This window comes from Tamandua tetradactyla, chromosome 21 (genome assembly GCF_023851605.1).
Source record: "Tamandua tetradactyla isolate mTamTet1 chromosome 21, mTamTet1.pri, whole genome shotgun sequence".
In the NCBI taxonomy this organism is placed as follows: Eukaryota; Metazoa; Chordata; class Mammalia; order Pilosa; family Myrmecophagidae; genus Tamandua; species Tamandua tetradactyla.
Window position 1 is genome coordinate 27,638,619 of NC_135347.1, and position 19,420 is coordinate 27,658,038.

The 19,420-nt window shown below is 33.3% G+C and overlaps 1 protein-coding gene across 19 annotated transcripts in view; it reads left to right on the forward strand.

Moving 5' to 3' along the window:
* The window catches only part of GIN1 (gypsy retrotransposon integrase 1), a 44,855-nt gene extending 26,993 nt beyond the window's left edge, over nucleotides 1-17,862 (forward strand). For 11 of the 19 annotated variants that reach the window (XM_077139024.1, XM_077139030.1, XM_077139031.1 and 8 more), the window contains 4 exons: nucleotides 1,810-2,001; nucleotides 2,101-2,277; nucleotides 2,734-3,022; nucleotides 8,333-13,179. In XM_077139024.1, coding sequence (XP_076995139.1) covers nucleotides 1,810-2,001; nucleotides 2,101-2,277; nucleotides 2,734-3,022; nucleotides 8,333-8,607 — 933 coding nt within the window. In that variant the 3' untranslated portion in view covers nucleotides 8,608-13,179. Of the gene's footprint in view, nucleotides 1-1,809; nucleotides 2,002-2,100; nucleotides 2,278-2,733; nucleotides 3,023-8,332 lie in introns of all 19 variants that reach the window. The other 8 variants (XM_077139037.1, XM_077139042.1, XM_077139023.1 and 5 more) reach the window with 3 other exon arrangements.
* The last annotated feature ends 1,558 nt before the right edge of the window (nucleotides 17,863-19,420 follow it).

Sequence of the window (19,420 nt, forward strand, 5' to 3'; positions counted from 1 at the left end):
TGTGATTAAAATGGCTCAAATATTACTCAGAAAACATAAAAAGTGACAAAATAAAATGTATTCTTTTATCAGCAGATGCTGACATAGAGAGCATTGCTAAAGTGTTGAAATAAGATTAGAACATAATATGCAATGTGGGAAGTTTTTATACAGTTACATGAAAATATAGATGTTTCCAGCAAAACATATGGTATTTGCTATTTTTTTTCAATGAATTGCACAAAGAACTTTTTATAAACCTCTGAAGGAAAGAAAATAAATATTTTCCAATGGAAAAATTACTACTTTAATTAAAAAATAATGTCCCATAGAAAGCTGTAATTGTAACCGCTGATGGAATATCTGCTTTGATGGGGGGAGGAAAGAATGATGGGTAGGGATATTAAGATAGCATCTCACAAATGTGTAGTCCCTGCATCATACCTAGTCATCCTCTTGAAACAGAGAAGTTGAAGCCCTTTCTAGAGGTCAGCCATTTAAAATTATTGATCAGAACCTCAGACTGAAGTTAACTTAAATGACACATATTCTCTGAAATTTTAAAACATTATTTTTAAGTTAAAATAATGCACCTGAATTAGTACATATATCAGCTCTCAGCTGGGACTTGTATTCAGCTGCAAATAACAGAAAACTCTTTCCTCCTCCCCCCTGTATATAAACTCCAGTAGAAATTTATTTTGTACTCATGTAAAAGAATGCCAGGCATCCAAGACTAGAAGGTGGTCTAAATGTCATAGGGAACCCATGTTCCTAGCTTTCTGTCCTATCATCTTTGTTGTGATTCTTAATCTCATGCTCACAATTTGGCTGCCAAAGCCCGTGCCACCATGTCTACATTTCAGGCAAAAAGAAGGGGAAGAACAATTGGACAAGAAGGCTGAGTCTGCCCAACAACTTTTAAAAGCCCACAACTTGCACTGATACCCCTACCTACAAGGGAACTTGGGACATGTGGTTTTGTTTTGTATTGTTTTTCCCTCACTTATTAGCTTTAGCATTTTAGTTACTCTTACACTACTTGTTGCTTAAAATTAAGCCACAAGAAAAAAATTCTTCTTAAAAAAATTTATCTGCCAAAGCTTTATCCAATTAAAATTAATAAGAAAATCAAAGTCTGGAGGGTGAGATAGGAAAATTACTTTACATTGACAAGCTTATTGTTAGAAGTTTTCATAGCTCAACTTTTACTGTTTTTAGGCCTTACTCATGATAACAACAATAACCATTATAGTAGCAGTTAAATGTTATAAAGTAATTACTGCATTTATACTGCAAAGAACTATTTTAAATGCTGTACAAACCTCATTTAACTATCAAAAGAATAGTATAATGGTAGGAATTTACTCATTTAACAGATGTAACTGAGTACAGAGAGGTTTACTGAGTTGGACAATGTTGTACAGGTGTTAGCTAGATTACGTGACCTAGAATTTATTTGGTAAACTATCTACCAAAGTAGAATGTTTTGTGGACTCAGATTTAGTGTAAATTCTGCTCTTCCATTTCCTTGCTGTACATATATTTTTGGCAAACACTTAACCTCCCAAGGCTTTAGCTTTCTTATCTTTAAAATGGAGTTATTAATACCTAAGATTATTGTAAGGTAAGTGATAGTAATATAAAATGCCTAACAAGTACTCAACTAAACAGCAATTCCTGTTTTAAACCAACTAGTTATGTTTTTAAATACAGCATCTATTGTCAATGAAAAAGGCAAGATTCAAATTCTTTTTAAGTTTTTTTTAATCAATGGAAAAATAAAGTACAGAATTTTAAAAGTTAGCTTTGTTTTTATTTATTTTTCAGATCAATGTGGAACTCCATGGATTGTTTGGCACAAAGCATGTTGTAATTTCTCGTGCCTCTCAAACTGTTGATCCAACTGAAAGTACACCTAGCACAATCAAAACCTTTCTCTCCAAACACTGTGCTGACCACCCAAACAATTGGGATGATCACCTTTCAGCTATTTCATTTGCCTTCAATGTAACTCACTTAGTATGTGCTTTTTTATAATTCTGTACTTCTGAATTATGACTGATTATTTCTTGCCTGGATAAGTAAATTTACTGTTAACTTCTGTTTTCCTTTAAATAGGAGCCGACTAAAAATACACCATATTTTCAAATGTTTAATCGAAATCATTATGTACCTGAGACTTCAGATAGTCTTCATGGAGTGGATGCTGACAATACAAGTATGTTTGCAAAAATTCTACATGCAATTAAAGAAACTGATAAAATGATGGAAAATAAGACAACTAGAACCAGCCAGGTAATTCTATTAGGAAAAACTATAGTCAATAAAGTGATCATTTATTTTAAAGTGTTTATTATGTGTGTGTATATATGCATACATGATATACATACATACATACACACACATTTGATGTATCCTTAAGAAAATATTTTTCTATTAAATTCTGTTTGTCTTAATTAGTATGCTTATTAGCTATGAAATTCAGGAGATAACAGTAGGACCACCTCAATCACCAAATTATATGTAAAGTGGACTACTAATACTGACTTTGAAGTATACTGTTTTTAAAAATTAAACGGGGTTCATGCCTACCTCTTTGTACCATCTTAAATAATCAGTTTTAAATAAAAAAAACAAAATAAAATAGAAAAAGAATAAATAATCAATTTTAGTATTATGATTTGTCTTCAAGAAATTATAGGTCATTTATCCTTTTGTTCTTTTTCTTTTTTTTTTTTTTACTATTGTTAGATGGAGAACACAAATTTTGATGAACTGAACAAAAGCAAGATCATTGTTAAAAAGAAACCAAAAAAGCAATTAAATCCATTTCATCTGAAAGTGGGTCATGAAGTTTTAAGACAAAGGAAAAATTGGTGGAAGGATGGTCGTTTCCAGTCCGAATGGGTTGGCCCTTGTGTCATAGACTATATTACAGAAAATGGTTGCGCTGTCTTGAGAGACAACACTGGTTCAAGACTTAAAAGACCTATCAAAATGTCCCACCTCAAGCCCTATGTAAGAGAATCCAGTGAACAAGGTAAATGTCAGTTGTTATATTTTTATTTTATTTGAATGAGTAGAAAGGCTGAAAATATAGGAATCACTGCCACCACCATCTTTGGTGAGGTATTCTTTCTGTGTCTCTTTTTTATATTTATAAAATTTGGTATTGTTTTAAACATCCCAAGTAGTCTATTTTCATAGAATATTTGTTCTGAAACTGTCAGGCTTGTGTCAGGTTCAGTATTTCACACATGAACTCTGAAAATAAAATGGAATTCAGAGTATAATCTCTCATCATTATTATTTGAAATTGAATAACTTTTATGGGGAATACAATGCGATGTTTTTAAAGAAAATGAACAGTAACAAGTAGATTAACAGGCCTATTACATGAATGATAATAGTAACAATAATAAATAACTTTCACTTACCCTATGCCTTTTTTTAGGGTATGAATCCCTTAGGGACTGCTCAGTGATAGTTCAACTCTGTTTCTGATCTGGGCCACAACCCTGGTGTCAAAAGCTCTTAGTGCATTTCCTTCTGCTTGTGACAAACCTAACTGCTCTAGCCAGAAAATTTATCTTGGACTGTGTTCTGATTCTGAAAACTCAGAAGTACCTTCATTTTCTTTGTTAGAAGATAAGTGCTTTCATTTCTTGTGCCTCTTCTCAGCTCCAAGCTACTCTTTATGATCTCTCCCTTAAACAAGTTAAGTAGAAAAAAATGATTGATTATACAGGTACATGTTTTCCTTTCTCTTCAAGTGTGATTTTTGCCTTAACCTTTGGCATCCAGGATTTGTTTCCTTCTATTTTTTTAACTTTCCCTAATTAATACAAAATTTTAAATGTTGCTCTAGTCAGGATCTGTTTCTATATTTTGCAATTTGCTCTTGCCAAAGACTTGCTTAGAAAGATGGCCAACTATTTTGCTTTGCCTGAGTATTTCAGAACCAGTTAAGTAGAACAATTTCTAAACAAAAGCAGTATAATTCTTGCCCAATGTTTGACTTCCTACAGATTTTTCTTTTTGTAATAAAAAGGCACTTATCACTATTAATACTGATGTACACATACAGAATCTGAGATTTTACAGTTGAATTGGCTTTCTTTTTTTCTTTTGACCAAAGTAAATGTTGATCTCTCCATACTGGAACCTGATTGCTGATTACCATTTTGTCCCTATTTTGTGTTTCTCTTTTGGTAGAAATTCAAAATAAGTGTGATTTCTGCTATCTTTTTTTCTCAGTATCACATATTTCCGTGAAAATCTTCACCTCACAAGCTAAAGAGTCTTTGAGCAAAATTTAAAGCAAACAAATGTCTTTGAATAATCTTGCAGCTTTTTTATTTGACATGAGCTTGGATGCACTGAATCCAAAAGAGCTAGGACTTGTGTTTGTATACTCGTCATTGCAGCTACCAGCCTTGAGATTTCATAGTTGTATTAAGGATTCACTGACTTCTGTTGCCAACTTCTTATCTCTTCTTATCTAGAGTATAATTTAGAGAGAGCACAATACTATGTCTATAATTGCTATTTTAAGCAGGCCTGTTTGTCATTTTGTCTAGTTCAATGCCAAGCACCTTTTCAGACTCATTATTTTATTAAAATCATATCAAGAAATTTTATGACAAACCATTATGCCTATTAGTAATCATAATGTTCCCTTTTGAAAAGGAAAATGATGTATTGACACACTATTCTATCAGATATAGGGTTTTTTTTTTATTGTGGCAACATGTACAACATGAAATTTCTCATTTTAAACACTTTTATGTATATAATTCTTGGTGCTAATTACATTTATAATATAGATAGAGATTTTGGATAGTTTTTTTATTTTCATGGAAGTATTGTGATAGACTATGTCTGCCTTACCAAGAAGTTTTCATCTGATGGCCTTTCACAGTCAAATATATTTCATTATTAATTTCCTATTGCTGCCATAATAAATTATCACGAATTTAGATTTGAAACATATTTTTTATCTTAGGTTCTTCAGAAGTCCAACTTAGGTCTCAGTAAACTAAAAGCAAGCTTTGGTTGGACTGTGTTCCCTCTGGAGGCTCTAGGGGATAATCATTTTCCTTGTTTTTTTCAGATTTTAGAAGCCACCAATATCCCTTGGCTTGTGGTTCTCTTCCTCTGTCTTCAAAGCTAGCAGTTCCCGAGTCCTTCTCACACTGAGTCATTCCAACTTCCTCCACTCCCTCTCCTACATTTAAAAGCATTGTGATTACACTGGGCCCACTGGGTAATCCAGGATAGTACAAGGTAGCATACTCAAAGGTTCCAGGGTTTAGTCTGTGGACATCTTTGGGGACCATTATTCTCCCTACCACAGTTACAGTCTGCATTCGTGATGCAAAGTAAAGCTTAGTCTCTATAACATCACCATGGTCTTGACTTTAAGATTAATATAAATTATGTATAGAGCCTTTGTCCTCTTAGTTATAAGATAATAGTCCCAACTAACTCCAAGCCACCACATTTTAGATTTAATTTCTTTTTTCCTTAAGTAACTTAAAAATCTATTTCTTAATCTTATTTTACATCTTCAAACTACATAAGGAAAAATAAGTCAAATAGTGCTAGTCAAAGAGTGAAATGATGCCTTCATCAAATGTCATAGCAATAAGTGAATTAATAGAATGACAAAGGAAAAATACAAAAGTAAAGTCTATTGTGTGATGTAACTTAGTAGAAATGATTATTAATATGGTATGTTTGTTTACCTGACTCTGTGTCTTGATGGTAAAGACTTTCTTGTTCATTTCTATATCCCTAACTCAGTGTGGCTCTAGAGCAAGGCTGTCTAACAGAAATATAATATAAAAATAGGTAAAAAATAATTTTAAATATTCTAGTAGCCATATTCAAAAAAGGCAAAAAAGGTGAAAATAATTGTATTTTGTATAATCCAGTATAGCCAAAATATTATCATTTCAACATGTATTTAGGCTCCTAGATATTGATTTTGATAATCTTGAGATGTTTGTTTGAGAGTTTTTTTTTTTTCCTATACAAATAGGCCTTGACATCATCAGAGTAATTTTCCATTGCATATAAAAAAATTTATGTAGGATTTCCTGAACATAATTTTGTTTTACTATTACAGTTTTATTACAGTAAGGTACTTTAAAGTTATCACTTATTTAAAGAAAAGGGATGTGTGTATTTATGTATGTATGTATATGTAATACATCACTTACATACAGAAGCACTCCTCTTAGAACCAGGTGAGGTCAGTGAAGTCTGTTTATTTTTAGATCCACTGTAGCAAGGTCTCTGAATGCATTGCCAACAAATAAAGTTGGTAGCTTCTAAGAGCTTTAAATCTAGCAAGTTATTCCCTGTCACTGTATGTCTAACTGAATAATTTTTTCTAAAATAGACCTGCTTCATTCTGTATCAAAAAATATTGGGGGACTGAAAGCTCTTCATCTAAGATTTCTGCAAGTATCTTCAGAAATTCCTTAAGAGTTATGGTGTCTGCCTTCAATACTTTGCAGGATTATACAAATCTTTAACCTTTGAAACTATCTATGTTTTATTAGAAAAATTTCATCAGCAATACTTTTATCACACCTAACCTTTTTAAGATCTCGTATAAACTACTACCTTGCTTTCTCCAACATTAACGGTAGGATAGTAGCCAATTTTGATGTTGAACCTTTAACAACACAACCTCTAGCAACACACTCTAAAAGCTTTCAACTTCATCTTTTTTTCTTCTTTTTGATACTTTTGGGAATGGCACTTTTCATGGATGACATATTTGATTTTTGTCTTTGACAATTGTTCTTCTTGTCCAGCAGTTAATCTCATACTAAGTGTATGGAAGCCATTATTTTCTTATCACTTTTAAGTGTCAGTACTTTTATTTCTGTCTTAAATATGAGCATCTCCTTACCAGCAATTTCACCTGATTACTGCTTCAGCATTAGCTATAATTGGTGGGCTAAATTTGGAATAATTCTCAAAACTAAGATACCAAACGCACTTTGCCTTATGAAAAACTGAATGGGCAAATATAAAGAGCCATACAAATCCTACCACTTATGCCATCTTTTGTCAGAAAGCATAGCTTTGTTTGATTTATCTAAATTTGTAAATTGGAAGTTCTTAAAATCATGAACTTCTAATGTTGAAATAGGCTTAGTGAGGTTTTCAGTCTTAGTGTGAAGTTAGGGTGGGATCATGTTCCAGAATGTACTGCCATCAGAAACTTTCATTCATCTCTAGTGTAAATGGGCAATTAATCTTCCTTTTGTTATTTCTTAACATAAAATTTGTGGACTGGTGAGGCCATTAATATCTTTAAGAACATCTGTTAATATCTGGGGAGACGATATAGAAAGAAAAGGCACGGGTCCAGGAAGTTAATCAGCTATGAAGGGAGAGTTCATTGTTGTAATAAATTAAAATATCAGGTACAGAAGAATCCTTTTGTATACATTAACCTTCATATTTAAAGATGCTGCTGCTTAGACATTAGTTTAACATTTATTTTGAGCATGTTTTTACCTAATGGTGTTGAGAAATTTGCTCAAAATAGAATAAAATGCTGATAAGGAAAATTCCCCATCAGTACTTTGATACAGGGCAGGCCAGGGTGGCTCAGCCCGCAGAGTTCTCGCCTGCCATGCAGAGACCTGGGTTCGATTTCTGGTGCCTGCCCATGCAAAAAAAAATTCTTTGATATGAATTTACCTAGACCTTCAAAGTTCCTGAGAATTTTGGTATTAAATTGGAATTAAATAAGCTATTCTTTTAAGCTACTTCATTGCACCTTCTCTACTTACATTGCTATCATATAAACCTGGTTCTAGAAACTTTATCTTAACTTTAGTTTATATCACCATCTTTTAGCAATTTCATATTATTTTCCTAGTTTGGATTCTGTAAAGATTGGGAAATTATCTAAAGTTGTAAATATAAGGATTTAACAATTCTATTTGTTAGGTCAAAAGAGCAGGAAAGGGTAGTGCAATGATGGCTCAGTGGACAGATGCTCACTTGCCATGCTGGAGATCTGGGTTCGATTCCCAGTGCCTACTCATGTAAAAGAAAAAAAGAACAGGAAAGCCTGGGTATTTTAAAATCTTGATCATTTGTATATTAGATAAATATGAACCATCAAAATCATATGTTCTTGTATTCATTATTTGACATGTATATTTAGTAGACAAGAGATTTCCCCCTATCCCACTGACGTTGATCCTAATGGGTAATTTTTGTTACTTGGAAATTGTTCCTCATCTATCATTGTTTAACTTAAAAATTATTTTAATTATCATTGAAATTAAATGGAAAACCTATGATTTTTTTTTTCCAGACAATCTTTATCTCTTACAAGGTTCAATAGTGGCAGATCATGACTACTTTGGATTGCCTGAAATTCCAGTTGGAGCATACCAAGCAAATATTCTGGTAGAAGATGCAACAATTGGTGTAGTTGATAATGAATTGCTGACGTCAAGCAAAGATAACGAACTATTAGAATATAGAAATGCCAAAATCTCTCCACTGATAGAAGATCGTGGTACTCTTGAAAAGCAGACTTTCAGTCTTTTGGACTCTTCAAACCAAGTCCTTGAATACTTAAGTTAGTAAATACCAAAATTCATGTAAAGCACTTGTTTACAGGGTATAACCCCTAAATCTTGATGTATCTATCAAAAAAAAGGTTCTATAGGAAAGTGTCTTGACCTACCTTGATGACTAAATCTTGAAGTTTTTTTAAATAATTTTTTATTTATCTAAAGTTATAACTGTTTGGTTGTCAGTGCACACACATATAAAGTCATAGGAAATATATAGAATTCACTTTTTCTAAAAAGAGAACAGGTTAAGCACAAATGCTTCTTAGGAAGTAGATTAAAACTCCAGCTCAAAACTCAACTCTTTTCCTGGTATCCGTACAATGTGTTCAGTTTTATTTTTTCTGGAATACTTCTCTTTTTTAAAAAATAAGTTCTAACTATATAGTAGTGACTTAATATATATTGAATCAACCATAACAATGACTTAAGTGAAACTTCTGTCTTTGTTGTTGGAGTGTGTGAACATAATATTTGAGGAAAAATGTGTACTCTTACAGGATATTGGTAATTTCACTGTGTTAGATAAGGTCTGAAACTGCTTTATTGTTCTGGAACCATTTGTTCATTTGCATGTTATACATGAAAGCCCAAAGCATCTGTTAATAAGAATTTTTTCTGCAATTTTAAAAAAAGTAAACAATAATGATATAATAGCCAATATCAAACATTTCAAACTATAATTTCTGCTATATTCATGACTCATTCAGCAAATATTTGTTGTGCAGCACAGAGAAGAGCACTATGGGAAAATAAAAACATGTCAGATATATACCATAAGGGACTTATCTGGTAAGGAATATAGACCTTATAAGACATGTACAACACAAGTTGCAATTAGAAAATTCTAAATTCCCCTAAAAGTAGAGGTAATGTACTTAGGGAGGCAGAGAGAGAGATTGTTTCTGACTAGGTTTATGCTTATGGAAGACAGGTCATTTGGGCTAGACCTTGAAGAATGCATAGGGTTTGGTGAGTGAATATAAAAGAATTAAGGGAGATAAAAATTGAAAAGTAGTATAATGGTTCACAGAAAGGGTGGGTACTTTTTTTTGTCATCTACACTGGGTTTAGAAAAAAGTATAAAGTTAGGGGAGGTAAGACTGCGAGGTAGGTAGGGATCCTTATGGAACCCTTTGGATGACAAGCTAAATTTTTATTTTCTGAGAGCCACGGAAGGTTTTTGTGTAAGGAGTTGTCATGATCAGAGCTACTGTTTAACTAATGTAGCACCTGATAAAAAGATTAGAGGAGAGAAAATAGGCATGAGGACCTGTTGATAGAATTTTGCAGTGATGATGCATAATGAAAACCTAAACTAGGCTGGTAGCATTGGTAGAGGATAGAGTTTTTCTTAAGATCATTACAAAATATTTCACATATTATTTGCATCAACCATTGTGAACGGTGATATATGATATTGAAAATGGAGACCTTAAGTGTTCCATTTACCAATTTAAATAAGAAAGATTAAATTATGTTAATATAGGCTAAACGAAAAGTGGAAGCAGGGGTTGGAAATCAATTTAGGACCACATCTTATACCACAAAGCAAATGAATTACAGATAGAATTCCAGAAAGAAACTTGAGAAAAACTAGAAATAAGCGTAAGCCATGTTATCTAATATCTGAAAGAAGGAATTTTTAATCATAAAAACAATGAAAGAAATCACAAGAGGAAAAATATATAGCTTTGATGATACAAAAAATTAAGTACTTTGATATATTAAAAACATCACACACAAATTTAAAGATAAATGTATTTACAGCAAATAATAGAGTTTCATCATAATTTTATAAAGACCTCATATAAGTTGATTTAAGAGTGGCTGGGGCAAAGGTAGCTCCTTGGTAGAATTCTCATCTGACAAGCAGGTTTGATTTCCTGAAGGCTGCTCATGCCAAATTTAAAAAATTAAAAAATAAAGTATATGGTGCAATGGTGGCTCAGTGGCAGAATTCTCGCCTGCCATGCCGGAGACCTGGTTACAATTCCCAGTGCCTGCCCATGCCATACTCTGTGTAATATAACATCATTTGGAGCCAGGCTATGGTTAAGTTAGAGTTAAATTAAAGATATATATATATAATCCTAAAACACCTACTGAAATAATAAAACAGTATTATAAGTAATAAGGCAACAAAAGAGATAAAATGGAATCATAGAAATAATTAAGTACCAAAAGAAGGCAGAAAAAGACGGAAAGGGAAACAATAATTCATAGGATAAAAAACACAAATAAGTGATAAATTTGAACTTTTTCAGGTCAATAATTACATTAAATGAATTCATCTAAATGCTTCAAATAAAAGCAGAGTTTGTCAGACTGAGTTAATAAAGAAAGAACCAAGTATATGCTGTCTACAGAAATCAAGCTGGAGTGGCTATATAAGTATCACACAAGGTAGACTGCAGAGCAAGGAATACCACCAGAGAAAAGATCATTTCATAATGCCCAAGGGATCCGTTCATCAAGAAGATAAAACAATCCTAAATGTTTGCCTAATACAACTTCAAAATGTCTGAAGCACTGACTGATAAAACTGCAAAGAGAAAGAGACAAATCCACAACTATCATCAGAGATTTCAGTAACCTTTTCTCAACAACTGATAGAAAAAATAGACAGGAATCAGTAAGGATGTAGACATTTCAGTAGCATCAGCAATTGACTATAATGACTAATTGACATTATAGACCCATCTATACAAGAACACAGAATATACATTCTTTCCAGGAGCACATGTAACATTTACCAATACAGACCATATTACAAGCCATAAAAGAAGTCTCAATAAATTGAAAGAGATTCAACCCTTACAAAGTCTGTTCTCTAACCACATGGATTACTTTAGAAATCAATAATCTCCAGAAAACCCACAAATATTTGCAAACTAAAACCTTCTAAATAACTCAATGATCAAAGAAGAAATCAACAGGAACATTAGAAAGTATTTTTAAATGATTGAAAAAGGAAGCATCAAACTTTGTGGAATACCACTAAAGCAATATGTATTGGGAAGTTTATAGCCCTAAATAGCTTTAATAAAAAATGACCTCAGTTTTTCCATCTTAAACTAGAAAAAGAAGAGCAAATTTGACCTAAAACAGGTAGATAAAATAATAAAAGATCAGAGCAGAAACCAGTGAAATAAACAAAAATAATATAGAAAATTAGTGAAACCAAAAGCTAGTTCTTGGAGATCAATAAAATTGATAACTTTTTAGAATAAAAAAGAAAATAGGAATGTTAGGTGACAGCTCTGCAAATTGTACCTATATTACAAGGCTCAAATGGGATTAAGAACAACTTTGTGTCAATAAATTTGACAACTTGCATGGAATGGACAATTCCTTTAAAAAATACAAGCTACCAAAGTTCACTCATGAAAAATAACGTGAATAGCTGGAAAGTATTAAACACTCATTGATAAATCAGTAAAGTACAAAATTATACACTAAAACTATAAAACTCTACTGAAAGAAATTAAATGACTAATCAAATAAAAAGATATATTGCATATCTTGGGTAGAAAGACCCAGTATTAATGCTTTCTCCCAGATTTGATCTATAGATTCAAAGCAATTGAACCAAAATTCCAGCAGCCATTTTTTTAAAAAGAAATTAAAAAGCTAATTATAAAATTCACATGAAATGCAGAAGACCTAAAATAGCCAGAACAAATTTGAAAGAAAAAAAAAAGTTCAAAGACAAACAGTTTACCTGATGGCAAAACTTACCATAAAACTAAAGTAATCAAGAAAGTGTATTATTGGCATAAAGGTAGAGAAGTAGATCAATGGAACAGAACTGAGTCCAGAAATACACCCACATATATTTGCTCAATTAATTTTTGACAAAGGTACAAAGGCAATTACATGGAAAAAAATGATTTTTTCAATAAATGTTGTAAAAATTGGATATCAGTATGCAAGAAAATGAACTTTGGTCCATATTTCACACCATATATGAAGGTTAACTCAAATGGATCATAAAACTAAATGTGTAAACCATACAAATATAAAACAGGAGGAAATCTTCACGATGTCAGGTTAGGCAAAGATGTTTTGTTAGATAGAATACCAAAAACATAAATAATAGAAAGAATTGATAAATTTGACTTCATCAAAATTCAAAAATTTCTGTTCAAAAGACTTGAGAGATTGAAAAGACAATTTACAGACTGGGAAATATACTTATAAATCACATATCTGATAAATTATTTTTATCCAGAATATATCAAGAACAACACTCCATTTCCTGAGAATTTAGACTATTTTCAAAATGAAACTTGAAATTTTATTGAAAATCTCATTTGCTCTTTTCTCTGTCTCATTCAATACAAAAAGCTTTTTTTTTGACTTACTAGCAGACTTCAATATATTAATAAATCCAGTAAACTCAAGTATGTCAAATATAGACATTTTCGAATTCGTCTTCATGATTTTAAAACTCTTCAAGTTGTCCCAACTTGGCTTTTTCCCATTCATCTACCCCCCCCACCCCTAAGCCAGCCCTGAGCTCTAAAGGTTCTAGCCCTGTTGCTAACCCTCTGATACAACCAGCATTTTCCCTTAACCCTCCTCTCCTTTATTAAAATACCTCCTTTACGAAGACCCAGTGCTCTTCATTTAGAAGTTTGATAGTATTTTGCATGTTTTCCTCTTATGCTTTATATTGAAACCATAAAGGATTTATTTAAGCTCTCTCTGCTAAATTACAAACACTTGAGGGCAAAGCTGCCATTTTCATCTTTGTATTTTTCACATACCAAAACTTAATCCAAATCTATTCAGTGCATTTATTGCCTTTCAATTTACTTAATTTTTTATTTGATAAGCTTAGGCCAGGGCATATATTTTATCACAGATGTGAAAATTATGGTGACATTTTTAAGAAAGGATCTCTTCATTTTGAATGGGGGCAAATAAAAAAAAACTTGGAACAAGCTCTAGACATTTTGTAGCCCCATCTTGTATTGATAAAACATCTTGTATTGATAAAGCATCTGACAGGATAACTGGCACATGGTGATTTCACAGTAACGTAGGAAGGAAAGAGTTTGGGAAAAAGTGAGAAGCTAGGTGGGAAGATGTTGGAGTAGAAAACCCCAAAATCAGTCTCTCCACCAGAATAACTAATTATTAAACAGGCAGAAACTATCTGAATCAACTATTTCAAAGCTCCAGAGCCCAGTAGAACACTGTTAAAACATGCAGGGAAAAGCAGGAGGAAGAGGCTGGTATAAATTGCGGTGAATACCAATAAATTGCTCGCTCTCTGCAGTGGTTACCGGTACTTAACCTGTACGCATGCACATGCTACAGTGGCCTCTAAACCCTGGCATAGCTTGCTGGTACTAGAGAACGACGTAAAAATACACATTTCTAAGGTCTGGGGGAAGGGGTGGGGTTGATTGCTGATCACTGATTTTGGTTACTTTGGGTTTCTGGAAGCCTGGTTCTGAGGGCAGCCATTGTTCCACCCCTCCCTAGACGAAGGTAGCAGAGGAGACGGATGGTACGCTTCCTCAGAGTGGCATGGGCTAGGCAGGTGCCAAGCCAAGAAAGCGCAGTTTGGGGAGCTATGGAAGAAAACCCCTGGTACCTTTCCTGGCGCCCCCTTATCCCCTCCTGAGGGCAGGTTGGAGCCAGCCATGTTATGGGATCCTGGCCATGTTCGGGCTAGTAAAGACTGACTTGGGAAACTTTTCTGGCATAGCTCCTGTCCTAGAATTTGCCCTCCACACAAAAGCAGCTGGAGACAACAAAAGCAATAAATGAAACAAAGTCTGGGACAAAGGCTTACTGCTTTAAGTTCTAGAATGGAACAGCTGGGAGAGGGAGAAGGTCTGTTTCTTGGGAAGTAAAGGGGCATTCAATCTCCTATAAACAGGAAAACTCCTAAGGCCACCAGAAAGCACAAGCTCAGAAAAAGACACAGGCCACACAGGCCCAGAAAAGACAGAGTGGTCCTGTACTTTGTGTTCACCTTGGGCTGACCTTTAGTGATAAGAGGGCTGAACTCTAATGTAGAACACCAGTAATGCAAAGCCAATATGCAAGATAGTGAAAAGTTTTTTTGCTTAGTTTTGCTTGGTTTTGTTTGCTCTGGACACTCAAGAAAAATTCTCACATCACCACTGGATACAAGCTCAAGAAAGAGAATCTCAGGGAATTTTTAATAGATTAGCATTTTAATAGACTAAAATGTACAATGTACACAAAAGATTAGAAAACAAACAAATAAACAGGAAATGATGGCAATCGAAAGGAAGTGTTTGAATAGCTAGAAAGCATCAATAAAGAAGACCAGACTCTGGACTCACAAGGCAAAGACTTAAAAAAAAATCTCCAATATCCTCAAGGAGATGAAGAAGAAATACAGAGAAAGAATGAAAGTATATCAGGAAAACAATGAATGAAAAATATAAGAGCTCAGTACAGACATAAATATCTTTAAAGGAATCAAACACAACTACTAGAGATAAAGACCACAGTAACTAATATGAAAATTCCCCAGATAGATTTCAAAAGCAGATTGGAGCTGGCAAAAGAAAGAATCAGTGAACTGAAGGACAATGCAATTGAAATAAGTTTAGGTTGAGGAACAAAAGAAAAAATAAAGAATAAAAAAGAGTGAAATATAGCCTAAGAGACTTTGGGACATCAAGCATACCAATATAGCCTTATGGGAATCCAGAAAGGAGAAGGAATATTCAATGAAATAGTGACATAAAACCTCCCAAACGTAGCAAAAGATATGAATATGCACTCCAAAAATAAAAAAAGGTAAACCTTGAGGAAAAGTATGCCCCTCACATCCTGATCAAACTGTGGAATACAAAGGATAACAGTGGTTTCTGAAAGCTGCAAGAGAAAAGTCATGAGTTATATACAAGGGAGTCTTAGATTAGATAGCAATTTCTCATCAGAAACTATAAAAGCAAGAGGGCAGTGGGCTGAAATACTTAAAGGCATAAGAGAAAATAACTGCCAGTCAAGAATTATATATCCAGTGGGAGTCTTTTTCCAAAATGAGGGAGAAATTACTACATTCCCTGATAAACAAAAGCCGAGGGAGTTCACCACTAGATTTGCTCTACAAGCAATGCTAAAGGGAGTTCTTCAGAATGAAAGGAAAGGACACTTAAGACAGTGGCTCAAAACAGCATAAAGAAAAACTTGTGGTACAAGTAGCCATTTGGGTAATTATAAATGCCAGTACTATTATCCTTTAATTTGGTATGTAATTCCACTACTTACTCCCTACAGGTACTAAAATGCAAATGCAGAAAAAGTAATGATAAATCTACAGTATTACACATACAATATATAAAGATATAATTTGTTAAAAAGTACATAAAAGATGTAAGGATGGAGAAGTAAAGCAACAGTATATATGTATGCTACTGGAGTCAGGTTAGTGTTAAATCGAATATGATTATTATGTATTTAGGATGTTAAATTTTAACCCTATGGTAACCACAAGGAAAATATATGAAAAATATATCCAGATAGAAACAAGAAGTGATTTAATATGGTGTACCAGTTTGAAACTGTCTTGTATCCCAGAAAAGTCAAGTTCTTTAATCCTCTTTCAATATTGCTGGGTGGGATCTTTTATATTGTTTGCGTGGAAATGTAGCCCACCCAATTATAACTGGTAACTTTTGATTAGATGAGTTCCATGGAGATGTGTATCCATCCATTCAAAGTGGGGTTGTTTACTGGAGCCCTCAAAGAGGGAACCATTTTGGAAAAAGCTCTGAACCAACAGAGCCCACATAGCCAGAGACCTTTGGCAATGAAAGAAAATGCCTCTGGGGAAGTTGTTTGAAACAAGAAGCCAGAAACCCCAGCAGATGCCAGCCATGGCTTCTCAGCTGACAGAGGTACTCCTGACCCATTGGCCTTTCTTGAACCAGGGTAACTTTGTTTGGATGCCTTAGTTTGGATATTTTTATAGGCTTGGAACTGTAAACTTGCAACTTAATAAATTCCCTTTTTAAAAACCATTCCAGAAGCTTCAGCAAACTAAAACATATGGCATGAAACCAAAAAAAAAAAAAAAAAAATCAAATAAATATGAAAGTATCAATGGAAGACTTGAAGAACATAAAAGGTCTAACACAAAGACTAAATAGCAAAATAGCAGAAGAATGTCCTGCATTATCAATAGTGTTTTTAAATGTAAATCACTATCACAAAATAGAAATTGGCAGAATGAATAAAAGAAGTATGACCCAACTATATAAGAGACTTGCCTTAAATTTAAAGACATAAGTAAGTAATAAGTAGCAAGTAGTAACCAAAAGAGAGTTGGTGTTGCTGTACTAATAGCAGATAAAATAGACTTTAGGTCAAAAACTGCTACAAGGGTCAAAGATGGTCATTATTATAAAGGGATCAATTCAATATGAAGATAAAACAATTGTAGACATGAACATAACTACAGAGCCCAAAATATATAGAGCACATTCTGACAGAGATGAAGGGAGAAATAGATGGTTCTACATTAATAGTAGGAGACTTCAATGCACCATATTCAATGATGGATAGAACATCTAGCATATAATCCATAAGGAAATGCCGACTTGAGCAATAGTCTAAGCCAACTAGACCTAACATATATAGAACACCTCACCCAACTAAACAGAATTCTCATTTTTCTCAAGTTCACATGGCTCATTCTCCAGGATAGACTATACATAAAAGATCACAAAAGAGCTCAATAAATTAAAAAACATCTAAATCATGCAATGTCTCTTCTCAGGCCACAATGAAATGAAGCATGAAACAAGAAATCAATAACAGAGGGAGAACTAGAAAATTCACAAATATGTATACATAAAACAACCTACAATTAAACAACCAATGGGTTAAAGAATAATCACAAGGGAAATTAGGAAATATCTTGGGGCAAATGAAAATTTAAGTACAACATACAAAAACTTATGGGATGCTGCAAAGGCAGTACTGAAAGAAAAATTTACAGCTCTAATATTTACCGTAAAAAAAGAAATATTTCAAATCAGAGATATGACCTCAAAAACTAGATGATTTAGAAAAATAAAAGTAAAATAACTGAAAGTGAACAGAAAGAAAGAAGTAACAAAAATTAGAGCAGAGATAATGAAATGAAGAATAACATAAACAGTAGAGAGAATCAACAAAACCCAAAGTTGGTTCTTTCAAAAGATCAATGAAACTGACAAAACTTTACCTAGACTGATAATTAAAAAAAGAGAGGATGCAAATGACTAAAATAAAAAATGACAATGGGGCATTATTACTGATTCCACAGAAATAAAAGGACTATAAAAAGATATTATGAACAAAAGAAATTGTAGATGAAATGAAAAAATTTCTACAAACACAGAAATTTCCTACACTGATTCAAGAAGAAATAGATCTCAACAGACCATTGACAAGTAAAGAGATTCAATCATTAATCAATAACGTGTACACTGAAAGATTAAGACCCGAATGGCTGCACAGGGGAATTCTACTAGCCATTCCAAGAAGACTTAACACCAATCCTACTCAAACTCTTCCAAAAAACTGAAGAGGAGGGAACACTCCCTAATTCATTATCTGAGGCCAACAGTCTAAAACAAAAACCAGATAAAGATACTACACAAAAAAGAAAATTACAGATCAATATCTCTTATGAATATAGATGGAAAAATGCTTAACAAAATACTGACAAACCAAATCAAACAGCAAATTTTAAAAATTATGTATCATAATCAAGTGGAATTAATTCCAGGTATGCAAGGGCAGTGCAGCATAAGAAAATCAAGCAATGTAATCCACCACATAAGCAGAATGAAATATAAAAAGAAAAACTCATTATCATCTGAATTGATGCAGAGAAGTCATTTGACAAAATCCAGCACCCTTCTTGATAAATACTCTTAGGAAACTATGAGTAGAAGGAAATTCCCTCAACATGACAAATGAACCCACATACTTACTGTTGAAAAACTGAAAGCTTTCCAAGATCAGGAGCAAGATAAGGCTGCCCACTATCACCACTATTATTCAGCATTGTCCTGGAAGTTCTAGCCAGAGCAATAAGGAAAGAAAAAGTAATAAAAGCCATGCAATTTGGAAAGGAAGAAGTAAAACTTTCACTATTTGCAGATGACATGATCTTATAGGCAGAAAATCCTGAAAAAAAAAAAAAAAAAAAAAAAACTCCTAGAGCCAATAAATGAATTCAGCAGAATGGCAGGGTACAAAATCAACACCCCAAACCAGTAGTTTCTATACATGCGTAATGAACCATTGGGACAAGAAATTTAAAAAAATATCAATTTATGGCAGCAACTAAAATAATGAAATATCTATGAATAATCTAAGCAAGGATATAATGGACCTTATGTAGGAAACTATAAATATTGCTTAAAACATTAAAGACCTAAATAAAAGGAAAGACAACCCGTGTTCATGGTTTGGAAGATTAAATATAATTAAGATGTCAATTCTATCCAAAGCAATTTACAGTTTAATGCAATCCCAATAAAATTCCAATAGCCTTCTTTGCAGCATTGGAAAAGCCAAAGCCCTCTTGAAAAATATGAACAAAGTTAGATGACTTAGACTTCCTGACCTTAAAACTTATAGCAGTGCCATGGTAATCAAAACAGAATGGTACTGCCACAAGGACAGACATACAGACGAATGGAATTGAATTGAAAGCTCAGAAGTCAGCTCTCCCATTTATGGCTAACTGATTTTTGACAAGGCAGTGAAAACTGTTCAGCTACTTAATTGGCAGAGAATAGTCTCATGACCAAATGGTGCTGAGAAAATAG